The 13,740-nt window shown below is 44.9% G+C and overlaps 1 protein-coding gene across 2 annotated transcripts in view; it reads left to right on the top strand.

Annotated features, from left to right (window-relative positions):
• CMPK2 (cytidine/uridine monophosphate kinase 2) overlaps window positions 1–7,041 on the top strand; it is a 48,120-nt gene extending 41,079 nt beyond the window's left edge. For both annotated transcript variants that reach the window (XM_072143529.1, XM_072143528.1), the window contains exons 2-6: window positions 1,383–2,225; window positions 3,533–3,644; window positions 4,050–4,251; window positions 4,847–5,080; window positions 6,880–7,041. In XM_072143529.1, coding sequence (XP_071999630.1) covers window positions 1,560–2,225; window positions 3,533–3,644; window positions 4,050–4,251; window positions 4,847–5,080; window positions 6,880–7,000 — 1,335 coding nt within the window. In that variant the 5' untranslated portion in view covers window positions 1,383–1,559 and the 3' untranslated portion in view covers window positions 7,001–7,041. The remainder of the gene's footprint in view (window positions 1–1,382; window positions 2,226–3,532; window positions 3,645–4,049; window positions 4,252–4,846; window positions 5,081–6,879) is intronic.
• Window positions 7,042–13,740: the final 6,699 nt, after the last annotated feature.

Genomic DNA, 13,740 nt, shown 5'->3' with positions numbered 1-13,740 from the left:
TCAGTATACAGCCTGCAGCCCCCAGTATACAGCCCCTCACGAGGAATGCCCAGCCTATAAGAAAAAAAAATTGTACTAACCTCCCGACACCCCCCGGGAGGTCCTTTTCTGCCCATCAATTTTACGGCTCCCTGTCTCCGTGCAGCTCCTATTTTTCCAATTGTACAGAATTGGGCAGATTTATTTACCCGGTCCTGTCGGGATCCAGCGGCGCATTCTCAGTGGGGGATTCGGGTCTTCCGGCGATTCACTATGGTAGTGCGCCGGATGTCCACCAGGTGTCGCTGCTGCGCTGAATTCCGTCGGAGTTCACTGAAGTTCACTGTCCTACCCTGGGTGCAGGTAAGTGCGTGTCAAGTGACACTTTTTAAAAAAAAATACGGCGTTTTTTCCGAAATCGCCACAATACCATCGCGTGCGCAAAAATCCCAGGGCAATTCAGGGAAAATCTGCTGGAGAGGGCACGCTGATTACTGTGGGGGGCACTCTGACTGCTTTGCAGGGCACTCCGATTGCTGTGGGAGGCACTCTGACTGCTGGAGAGGCCACTCTGATTGCTGTGGGGGGCACTCTGACTGCTGGAGAGGGCACGCTGATTACTGTGGGGGGCACTCTGACTGCTTTGCAGGGCACTCTGATTGCTGTGGGGGGCACTTTGACTGCTGGAGAGGACACATATTATGAGCCGACACGATGTCTCAAGTTATTGTTATTGAACAATAGCTTTCTTAAACCATTGATACACCTTGCAGCGGACTTTAATGTGTATTATCACTATTGTACATACAAACCTGATTAACTACCAGCACCTTTACTATTCATAGTACTTACAGCAATACAGGGTTGTGCAATAAGTTTTTATATTGATGTATTTGTGTCTACTAACTTATACCAAGGCGGACCCTTCTTGTACCCTTCTTGATACCACATACGTTACCTTCCATTTCCAAATATACATGTTTAACTATTGTCAATACAACTAAGAGACATTCTCATATGATTTTGGTAATGCCCACATACCCCAGATGGATTGTATTGTCTCCAGCACAGGTTGCTTATTTTGCAGGCATCTGTTCTCCCCTCCCCCTTATATGTATGTTTATGTGTTTCAATAAAATGATGATCTTATTGTAAATATCATTTGTACAAGTCTGGCCTTTTTCGATAGCTTTAATATGTTCAGCTTTGTGGTTGCCCCCAATGGCTGATTGTAATGGTAACGCTGTATAAATGTAATTACTGAAGCAGCGGATACATTTATACAGTAATACACTGACATTTGGCTGAAAATGAGTTTGACATCCCCAGCCTAGGGCATCCAGCGTTGTCCTCTCCTGCGGCTCCTCTCAAGTGTAAACATGTTTTTCTTCTTCTGCTTTCAGCTTGGAAAACGAAAGTAATCGGCGCGACGTCATCTGTCAGGAAACAGAAACTAAACTGGGAAGAACCCGGCTGCCTGAACATGTGAGTTTCTATTCTCCCCAGTCATCGGCTTTCCCTTCCCTCTAGTAATGACCTGAAGGCTCCGGCCAATAATTGGATTATATAAGACCTTCCTGATGCCAGGCTGGAGAAGACACAGACTTGTTCTAGGACTTTTCTTACATCTAAGATCTGGAATTATACAAAGCAAAAGGATGGCCGGGTCTTCCCTAGACTTGAAGTCACGGATGTTTGCTGTGGAACCGAGCAAATATTCCCCCAACCCTTTCTATTTTACACTGTGTAGCCATGGACCTCAGGCTCCATCCATGGACCCTAATGACTGGCCAATGCTGCCTCCAGGAGGACTTGCCTTTTCTGTATGTGTAACTAAAGGACAAAGAGTTAAAACTACAAGACTACACAAGTCATTAGGACTACAGTTATCTGAAGAGCTTCCAGGCAGCCAGATCCTAAAACTGGTCTCCTATAATCCAGAGAACCTACACGAATCTCTAGAGAAGGGCTTCTTCATCTTACCCCCTCCAGGCTGCCCTGATGCAGAGAGGAGACTCTGTGATGTTCTCATGGAGTACAGGAAGGACATTCAGCTGTGCGGCTATAAGAGAGAAGAGGAACCGGAGATCTGGCAATGTCTATGGGACCTGGATGGAGGAGCAAAGGAGATTACAAGGTCCAAAGTAACGCGAGTTGAGGAACCCGTGTCATCTCCGTTTGTGGACAGTATTAAAGGTTCTGCTGTCTTCTACTCATTGGAAGATGCATGTGATGTGCTGGAGGAGGTGAGATGTGTTCTACACCTGTCTCTATGGGATTACATGGAACCTGATGGTTCTGCAGAGATATTGGGGCACATATACTATGGACCTTGCTCCAGTTTTGTCAGACTTTGCATGTTCTTTCTAGTGTATACTGCTTGTACATGTATTTAAGAAGTGTCCGCGCCACATATCTGTGTCACGCGACCATTTTGTTGTGCAGCTGGACTAGGCACCATGGGAATTTTGGTACTGAAATGAGCATTCCGGTCACACCATGCGCCACATTTATCATGCATAGTCTGACAGAATTGTGTCACACGCCCCATCTTAAAGGTGCACCGAATAAAAGTGGTGCACTCTGTCAGGGCAGTGCAGGGGGCGCCAGAAATCCTGAATCTGGCGCCCCCTGCAGACTACACAGGCAAACCGCATATAGTACAGACTGCACTGTTAAGCAGTGCACTAATAAACGTGGGCCCATAAGTGTTACATGGGCACCATATATCTTTTCCGTCAGAAGCAGTGTCAATCTTATAGGAATCAACAACCTTTCTTACAACACAACTTATCTTCTGCAGAGCATCATAATACGCACTCCAGCTGCTGCTGAACATCACAATACAGACCTCTGCTGCTGCACTGCATTATAGTACACAAATCAGCTGCTGCAGAACCTCATAACACACCCTCAGCTGCTGCACTGCATCATAATACATAACTCAGCTGCTGAAGAACCTCACCATTCACCCTCAGCTGCTGCATGCATCATAATACATACCTTAGCTGCTGCAGAACCTCATAATACACCCTCCGCTTCTGCAAAACACATAGTAATACACATTCCAACTGCAACAGAAAATCATAATAGACACCACAGATGCCTCCTCATACATGCCTCAGCCGATGCAGAACTTCATAATACACACTTTAGCTGCTGCATAACCTTGTTATCCACACCTCAGCTGTTGCAGGACCTCATGATACAAACCTCAGCTACTGCGGATCCTCATCGAATACCTCAGCTGCTGCAGAACCTTATCATACACACCTCAGCTGCTGCAGAACCTTATCATACACACTTCAGCTGCTGCAGAACCTCATAATACATACCTCAGCTGTGGCAGAACCTCGCAATATATACCTCTGCAGATAGAACATCAAAACACACACCTCAAGTACTGCTGAACCTTATCATACACATCTCAGCTGTTATAGAACATAGTAATACACACCTAAGCTGCTGCAGAAACTTATAATACACACCTCAGATGCTGCATAACATAATACACACCTCAGATTACCATTTTGACTCTTTATTTTGGGTTTAGAGCTCCACTGTGATCCCTGAAGCTAAGAAAGTTCTGGCCTCAATGGAGCAGCATAGACATTCGGAGAGAGGACCCTTTCCTATCATAGTTATTGAGGGACTTGATGCCACAGGTAAGTAAATGCACAACTATAGTAAAATGTCACTTATTTCCAATCTTACACCCCCTTCCCGGCCTACTAGTGGCCTCGAACTGCACACAGCGACAGAAATGACCTCTCAGCCCCGATGGGGGTTTGGGGTTGATGCACATGTGGCTTTCAGCCCAACACTGGGGCCCACCAGAGAGTCATCACTAGTGACACCAAGACTACAGATTATCCGGCCATTTTTGGAGAAATTTTAAGGAGCCTCAATATCTGCTTATAGGAAAATCTTGATGTGAAGATTAAGGAAATAACTTTTCAGGCTGTGGATCCAAATGACATCTGTACCAGATTTTGGCCTTTGTCACATAATGATATTACTGTAAGTCCCGGTATGTGTACAAGTTGTCATTTGTCATTTCTGCCTTGTAGGAAAAACTACCCTGACAGAGTCTCTTAGGAGTCACCTGAAGGCGGAATTACTTAGATCTCCCCCTGGGTCCATAAACCAATGGAGGTCCATCTTCGATTCGGAGTCATCGCTGATAAAGAGGGCTTATTACGCCGTGGGCAATTACATCGGAGCTGCGGAAATAGCGAAAGCATCAAAAACATCTCCAGTTATCATGGACAGGTGTGTGACAAGTCTAGAGGTACCTTTTAAGCTTTTGACACCAATGCCAAAAATGTACGGTGTTGTGGCTGTAGGGAGAGGGCTCATGCACTAAGGCCTCTCCATATGGAGCGGGTGCCTGCTGTATTATACACACGTTAACCTTTTATAGTGCGGTTGAATGCAACTGCACCACTGAAGTTATAACTTGGAACCAATTGTCACCCATCTGAGACTATCACTCCATGACTCCATGACTATCATACAGCAATCACTATTAGAGTCTGCCAGAGGCACCCTGAGCTAGTCCATGACTTGTCACTCTCTTTCATTTATTCATTTGGGAAGGTACAAGATGACCCCCTTTTCTCTCTGACTGATGGGAACCCCAACAATTACCAAGTTTAGGGGTTTTGGGACAAGTAGATGTAACCAGAATACACTTTCCAGCCACATCTGTTGTCAGCCAATCCACCCAACTCACCTCATAAGTCATTACCTCTTGACAAGAAGATTTGTTGTCCTTAACTCATATGTATTCCATCTTTTAGGTGTGTTACCCTGCCCCCATATTTTCAGAGGCAAAGACTTGATTAACAAAATGTGATTTTCGTAGGTTCTGGCACAGTACAGCTGCCTATGCCATAGCCACAGAGATAGGAGGGGGCATCCACAACCTACCAGACCCCCACCATGATGTCTACCATTGGCCAGATGATCTTCTCAAGCCCGACCTTGTCATTCTTCTGACTGTTTCTGATGAGGAGAGAATCCGACGTATCCGCACGCGAGGACTTCAGGAGACCAAAGAAGAGAAGGAGCTAGAAGCTAACAACATGTTCAGACAAAGGTGAGGGCCCTAAATAACCAGCAAATCTGAGGGTGGTCTGCAGACCCCTATGTCACCTTCATGCTCTCTACATTCTTATTACAATAAGACCAAACCCTGTTATTGACCTTTGTTATTGACCAAAATTGGGATGTGGGATTGTGGTATTAGGATTGTGGTGCCCCACAAATCTACCACCAAAATCCACCATGATAAAACCAGGGACATTACTCATAGCTCCGGGCACCGTGACTGTGGTAATCTTCTTATATTTGTTATCCATGGCTTCCCTCTAAATATAATTTAGAACTTAGAACAATTATTGTTACAATTATGTTAATGAGACAGAAGTGCTACTGGTGGTGTTTTCAGAGCCCCTTAGTGCTGCTGATTCACAGGCTGTACCGGAGCACTTCCCCCTCCCTCTGCTGCAGTGAGATTATATCAGGCAGAGGCAGGGGGAAGTGCTGTGCAGGAGCAGAGGGGGAGGGGGGACAGGGTTATAGGTCATGGATAACACATATAAGAAGATTACCACTGTCATGATGGATTTGATTGTCATCCCTGATCCACAGGAGAGAGTCCCGTGCTCACTTAGTGAATGAAGCAGCAGGTCCGGCTTACATCCTTACAGCGCTGAGCTTTATCCAGGACTCTAATAAACAGTAAATAGGATGCCAGAAATACTTGTAGTGCTGTGCTCAGCAATTTATGACGCCCCCATAGTCTTGAACGGATTGGCAGTACATATGCAGAACCCCCAACTCCATCAATTAATGAGAATGGGACCCCTATATATAGGTTACAAAAATCAAGGTTGGTACAACCCATTTAATGCACATCTTGTGCACCATAAAAGGGCATTATAAGTGGGGATCCACCTTAGGGGGGCATTACAAAGAGTCAAAGGAAACAGGGCATAATATAATATGGGGTCCACATGGGGAGCATTATACAACGTGGGGGCCATTAAGGGAATGTGTGGACACTATAGCGGAAGGTGCAGAGGTGGCCGATTATTAAACTTTTGTACTACTTTCTATTATAGAGAAATTGGGGGGATTTAGCATACACTGGCACATGGTGCACCAGCGTCTGATGTTAACCTCCCTGTTCATGCGCCGTCGGATATACAGGCTCCGCCCCCTGTTATATCTGGTGGGGGGCTGTGTCCTGCATGGCATAGAATTGCACTATAAATCCCCCCATTTATTGTTATTTGAAAAAGTTGGTAAATCTACCAGAAGTAAATAAAGGTTACTGTCTCATTAATGGATGGGAGTGGTTTCAATGACAAAACGGGACAGCCCTAATGACAGATAAGGGCTAGACATAGGGGATTGGCTGTGGGGCAGTCCACATAGGTGGTGGTCCTGGTTATGTAGGGATTAGGAGCTGTTCAGGGTAGGCTCCAGGTATCAGAAGGCCCCTGGGCAACAGAGCCTTAGTGGCCCCTTTGCAGTGAACTCACATGGCAGCATGAAAAATGATGACATAGGTGGTAGTCCTGATTATGTAGGGAGTGGGAGGTGATGACATAGGTGGTGGTCCTGATTATGTAGGGAGTGGGAGCTGATGACATAGGTGGTGGTCCTGATTATGTAGGGAGTGGGAGCTGATGACATAGGTGGTGCTCCTGATTATGTAGGGAGTGGGAGCTGATGACATAGGTCGTGGTCCTGATTATGTAGGGAGCGGGAGTTGATGATATAGGGAGCTTGTTAAACAACATGGGGCTGATGAAACTGTTGGACTACTTCTTATCCCAAAGACCATAAAAAAGTTGTCTAATATGTTGCTGACCCTAATTATTGTTCTAGAGTGGAGGAAGTATACAAGAGAATGGAGGACCCCCGCTGTGTCATCCTTGACGCCAGCCCCTCAATGGAGAAGGTTTTACAGGAGGCGCTGACTGTTATAAAGAAACACTGTAACATATGACTGTAAATGTCCAAAATAAACACAGGCAACACTGCAAAAGATACAGTGAAATAACAAGTGTCTTTATTTGATTGAATGAAGTCAGACATAACTGATCTGCTGCTGAATGCTGTGAAATCACCATATTGTTCTGATTGTACAAGAATAAAACCCAATTTCCACTGCAGACTGGAATCTATAATGCGTTTTGTGTATGTATATTTTCCGTAGTTGTACATTATAATTTCTGAATGTGGACTCTGCTGCCCTCCGCTGGTGACTTTCGATTACTGCAGTACTGTACCTTACATCACAGATTACAATAACCTTGCAAGCAAACAAATTCCTTTTATTTGTCTACAACTTTATGAAATAAGCCAATACGTTTTCTAGGATGAGACAAGGAAGTAAGACTCAAATATATTTTAAATTTCAGGACCATTTAGTAAAATACTTTTCTGTACTTTGAGAAGGAAAGATATACACTCACCGGCCACTTTATTAGGAACACCATGCTAGTAACGGGTTGGACCCCCTTTTGCCTTCAGAACTGCCTCAATTCTTCGTGGCATAGATACAACAAGGTGCTGGAAGCTCCTCAGAGATTTTGGTCCATATTGACATGATGGCATCACACAGTTGCTGCAGATTTGTCGGCTGCACATCCATGATGCGAATCTCCCGTTCCACCACATCCCAAAGATGCTCTATTGGATTGAGATCTGGTGACTGTGGAGGCCATTTGTGTCCAGTGACCTCATTGTCATGTTCAAGAAACCAGTCTGAGATGATTCCAGCTTTATAACATGGCGCATTATCCTGCTGAAAGTAGCCATCAGATGTTGGGTACATTGTGCTCATAAAGGGATGGACATGGTCAGCAGCAATACTCAGGTAGGCTGTGGCGTTGCAACGATGCTCAATTGGTACCAAGGGGCCCAAAGAGTGCCAAGAAAATATTCCCAACACCATGACACCACCACCACCAGCCTGAACCGTTGATACAAGGCAGGATGGATCCATGCTTTCATGTTGTTGACGCCAAATTCTGACCCTACCATCCGAATGTCGCAGCAGAAATCGAGACTCATCAGCCCAGGCAACGTTTTTCCAATCTTCTACTGTCCAATTTCGATGAGCTTGTGCAAATTGTAGCCTCAGTTTCCTGTTCTTAGCTGAAAGGAGTGGCACCCGGTGTGGTCTTCTGCTGCTGTAGCCCATCTGCCTCAAAGTTCGACGTACGTTCAGAGATGCTCTTCTGCCTACCTTGGTTGTAACGGGTGGCGATTTGAGTCACTGTTGCCTTTCTATCAGCTCGAACCATTCTGCCCATTCTCCTCTGGCCTCAACAAGGCATTTCCGCCCACAGAACTGCCGCTCACTGGATGTTTTTTCTTCTTCGGACCATTCTCTGTAAACCCTAGAGATGGTTGTGTGTGAAAATCCCAGTAGATCAGCAGTTTCTGAAATACTCAGACCAGCCCTTCTGGCACCAACAACCATGCCACGTTCAAAGGCATCAAATCACCTTTCTTCCCCATACTGATGCTCGGTTTGAACTGCAGGAGATTGTCTTGACCATGTCTACATGCCTAAATGCACTGAGTTGCCGCCATGTGATTGGCTGATTAGAAATTAAGTGTTAACGAGCAGTTGGACAGGTATACCTAATAAAGTGGCCGGTGAGTGTAGATGCACATTAATCAAGATTGGTACAGACTTGTAACCCTTACAAACTACACAGGTGACCTCATGTGGCCTAACTCGAGTCCTCTGGGCCCAGGGGCAAAATTCTTGACAGCCCCCACCCCATTATATCCAAAATGCATTGAATCCCACCCCCTTTGCACCAGTTCAGTGTTTTATTGTGCTATACTTCATAGAAGCTGGAGGTTGTTCTGTCAGTGGCGAGTGATGTGCTGCTCTATCTTTTACGGTTTGGGAAGTCAGCTCAGGCATGGGATCGAGGAATCCACAGCCATGTGCTTGGGCCTATAGAAGGTAATGGGGCAGTGAAGGTAATGGGGCCCCTAAAACACATATGTGTGCATGAGACCTTAGGTTGTGCCCTCATTCTTATCCAGAGCTGCACCAATTCTCTGGAATGCCCTTCCCCGGACTATAGGATTATTTTCTCAGGTGTCCACCAGCCTTTATCCTTACGTGGTTCTATGACTGAGCCGCTGATGATGCAATGACCATAAAGGTAAATGCAGAAACGTATCCGGCAGGTTTTTAGTAGTCTATTTAGTTCACTTTCTGTCAATGCAGTAGCTAGCGAGATCAGCAGGTTACACCCAGCAGAGGTAAGTGCCTGATCTGAGAGGAGACCTTAGCTCAGTATCACATGCAAATGTGCAGCATATCAAATCTCGTGTGTGATGTGTTCCAATGGTCCTGTGTGGTCGGCTAATATTTTTTTTTCTCCACCGCTGCTTTCATACACTAGAAGCCTAATTTACCGATTCTAGCTTTGGCTCATGAGTAGTCTGTTTTTAAAGGAAATTAATAACAATTGTTTAAATGTTGTTTTTCAGGCAGATAATTATTTTCATGAGAAAAATGTTTTTCTATCCTTTCATATTTTCTTTTATGTCCTCAGTTAAGTTAGTTACAGTGCCTCCACAGTAGCCAATATAGTCACAAGCGCCCCATAGGAGCAAACAGTCATAGTGTCCGCACAGTAGCTTAGGGACAATGCCCCCCACCAGTAGCCAAGTCACAATGACCCCGCCGATATAGTAAAATTTAAAGGGAACCTGTCACCAGGAGACCCATTTTTAGCACTCCCCCAGTCCCCACAGAGCATAGTACATACACTGCCTAAAAAATAGGTTTTACAGAAAAAAAGATATGTTATATTGTACCTTTCATTAGCATCTGCTGTGTGACTAGGCACTCGTCCGCTGGGAGGGGCTGGAAAGGAGCAGTCCCCCCCCCCACCCTTGGGAAACATGTGACCTTTTCAAATATATGAATAACTCCCCTCACTCTGGATTGGCTGTAGAGGAGCAGGGGGCGTCGCTAAGCCAAGTGATGGGTGTTTTCATATATTTGAAAAGGACACATGGAGCAGCAGTTTCCCAAGAGTGGGGGGGGGGGGGAACTGCTCCTTTCCAGCTACTCCCAGCGGACGAGTGCCTAGTCACACAGCAGATGCTAATGAAAGGTACAATATAACATACCTTTTTTTCTGTAAAACCAATTTTTAATACAAAAACACTTTGGCAGTGTATGTACTATGCTCTGTGGGGACTGGGGGACTGCTAAAAATGGGTCTCCTGGTGACAGGTTCCCTTTAAAGCAGCAAACAGTCATGGTGCCCCCTGCAGTAGAAATTATTAATATTGCTCCCTCACAGTTGTCATTAGTCATATTGCTCCCCCACGGTAGCCATAAGTACTTGGTCCCCACCCCCCTATAGTAACAGGGTTTTGTCCATGAAAGAAAGCCCTCTAATTTCAATCGCCTATGATATATATACAATTAAGACACTTTTTAACCCCTTACTTTACAATTTTACTCAGTTTTACTGTTTTAGCTCCTATCAATCAGTGATGGTTGGTGTAAGATTACAGAGTGTGGGCGGGGACTATCTAAGCAGACACTTTATGATCCCTCTAGTTCTGTGTGGTGACAATGTGGTTAGATTATCACATGTGTATATACACATTCATTTAGTTTCTTGACAATAGTATCTGACACTTGGAAAGAGAGATGAGACAGGTCAGAGATTATGAGATCCATGAGATGGATATTACACATGCCTTTCTCCCCTCTGCTATCACAGCCATTACATACTGTCAGCTCTACTGTAATCCAATGCCCAGGATAAAGAATGTATCTGTGTGTAGCTTTACTCTCCTCACACTGCTGCCGGCAGGAAGTCAGTGCCTGTGCATCAGTGTGAGCTCCATCCTGGGCTGCATGGGGGAGGTGCCCCTGCAGGGAACAAAGGGAGAGAGAAGCTCAGATCCACAGCATCAGGCAAGATCACTGCCAACCCTTAAGTCAGAAGATACAAGAGGCCACTGAAATTGTGTACTGCAGGACTGATAGAGACAGGTTGGACTTATGTCTGTGAAATGCTGTATTTTTGTCAATAACAGTGACTTAGAGAGTGTGCTATTTTGTTATCCTGAATAAATATAAGAAACTTGTCTTCATGGGAATACCCCTTTGAGGGTAAAAATTGATAAATACTTATTTCCCTTCTATTAACACCTCTCTTCTCTGGAAGCTCTGGTGCAGGTGACAAGTGTATGCCAGCAGTAGCCAGTATAGTCATAGTTCCTCTTATAGTAGCAAACAGTCACAGTGCCCCCCACAGTAGCCAGGTCATAGTGCCCCCATAGTAGGTAGAAATTATTCATATTGCCTCCTAAAGTAGCCATTAATCGTATTGACCCTCCCTACAGTAACCTTCATTCATATTACCCTCATAGTAGCCTAATAATAATATGACTAATAGTAGCCATTAGTCATATTGTTTCCCCACTCAAGTAGCAGTTAATTATATTGACCCCCCACAGTAGCCATAAGTCCCTGCTCCCCCACCTCCAATAGTAAAAGGGCTTTTTATAGACTAAGGAAATAAATACCTTATTTAGCAGAGAATGCGAGTAAAAACCCCTGTGCCCCTCTGTCACAATTGACAGGTGGGACCCTACCTGGGGCAAGGCTTCTTTCTGGCCATCCCCCACCAGAGGAAGGACATATCCAGCGCACTGAGAAGATGCTGGACAGTAGATTGTGCGCTGGATCATGGGGTTCCGTGACTGTCACAATTCAATATTACAGAAAATGCTGTCATTCAGAACTGTGACAGCCACGGGCCCTCCCCTCACCCTGCAGGCCCGGTCACAGTCGCACCCTCTGCAAACACAATCATTACACCGCTGATGACTTCATGTATATGAGGGATGTACCTCTATTATAAACATGTATTTTGGCAAATATAGTCTATGGTATTTTTTTCATAAATTTCATAAATTTTTCATAAATGGTTGAACTATTGTATAAATTTATTTTTGAATAATTATTTGATGGTTTTTAAAAGAAACTGTTGTACCTGTCATACACATACATTTACAAACACATGACAGGCTGTGTCCAGGACCTGCAGTCACTTGACTTGATCAGGTAGTCATGTCTGCTTCTCGTTGTCGTCTTCTCTTCAATCCGTCCTACTCACTCATTGACCTCTCCCTCCCCCAGCCTCTCCTCTGTTCCTCTCCCCCTTATTACGTTAGCAAGCGATTCTTGTTTGAACCCCCACCCGGACTCATAACTGACTCCTTCCCTTTAAAGTTATACATTTTTTTTAGGAGGCTAATGAAATACTATAAGAAAACTGAAGAGAGAGGAGCACTTCTTTCCCCACTTTCTAAATCATTTCAGTACATTATAAAAGTTTATTTCACAATACCTGGCTCCCTGCCAGCAGTGTGTGGTCAGTCCCAGGGAGGAGCATCTGCATCAGCCTTGGTGTATCTGTGTCCCCCTATGCAATCTTCCTCCCTTCCTCACCATCCCCCTAGCTACATGAATGTGGAGGAGTGGAGACTGACACTGGCACACAGAAACGCACCGGATGAAGCGTGCTCTAGCGCGAAACGGCCGTCGTTTAAAGGCTTTGTAATGTCCTGCATCTTTTGTCCTCCACTCCCTTTTGTTTGAATAGCATATTGCCATTCCTTTGTGAGTATACAAAGATAAATACCTAAAGAAGATCTGAAGGTGGTGAGTGCCATTTTTTTCTACTCTATATGCCTGTGACACTGGCACACAGGCTGCAAAATCTGCTAAAATCTGCATTGCATAGGCTATTGGAACCTGTCACCAGCTAAAAAGGTTGCTATAATCCTGTGGAATTCCTGAAAACGGAAACCTCACCAATAAATCCATGATAACTAATAGTATGGATCCACCATCAATAACCCAATAAAGAAAACCGCAGCATGTTCAGGGATGTCGTCAAGAAGACATTCACCTTTCCAATGTCATTAGAATATGAAGGTTCTAGCATTTTACTTTGTATTAATAATCGATTTATGAGTGTGTCTCCTACTGGATATAATTTTCTATAAGTTGACGATTTAGCATATAAATGTCTCCTTTGTTGTCGGATTTTAATGCACTTTCATCTTTTTTCCCATTAGAGATGAATGAAGAGCGGCACAGGTCACCCTCCAGCATGTAGGCTGATTGGATGCAAATAGGCCACTGTATAAATAATAGCGCCCTCCCTGTGTAACCTATATGCTCTCCTATTATTCTACATTGTATTGTTCTTTTCCATCTTGAATCGCAGGCCGTTCTCTATTAGATTACATGTTCTTATAGGTTTACAAAGAAAGATCCAGAATTTGACCCATGGGGGCACATTTACTAAGGGTCCGTCGGACGCATTTCCGCCGGGTTTCCCAAATTTTTCCGATTTGCCCTGACTTGCCCCGGGTTTTTGGCGCACACCATCGGATTTTGGCGACGGCTTTCATGCGACACAAATCGGGGGCGTGGCCGTCAGGCAACCCGACGGATTCGGACAAACTGCGGAATTTAACTTTCAAAATTGTGTCGCAAAACACGCACTTACATGCACCAGGAAGAAGAAGGTGAACTCCAGCGGACCTCAGCGGGGAAGCGACACATGCAGGAAATTGGACGCACAATCTTAGTGAATCGCGGCAGACCCGAATCCTCGTCGGACATTCCGAATCGGCGGACGCAACAGGACGGGTAAGTAGATAACAAAGACA

This window comes from Engystomops pustulosus, chromosome 3 (assembly GCF_040894005.1).
Source record: "Engystomops pustulosus chromosome 3, aEngPut4.maternal, whole genome shotgun sequence".
NCBI classification, from domain to species: Eukaryota; Metazoa; Chordata; class Amphibia; order Anura; family Leptodactylidae; genus Engystomops; species Engystomops pustulosus.
This window is presented reverse-complemented; position numbering and strand designations above follow the sequence as displayed.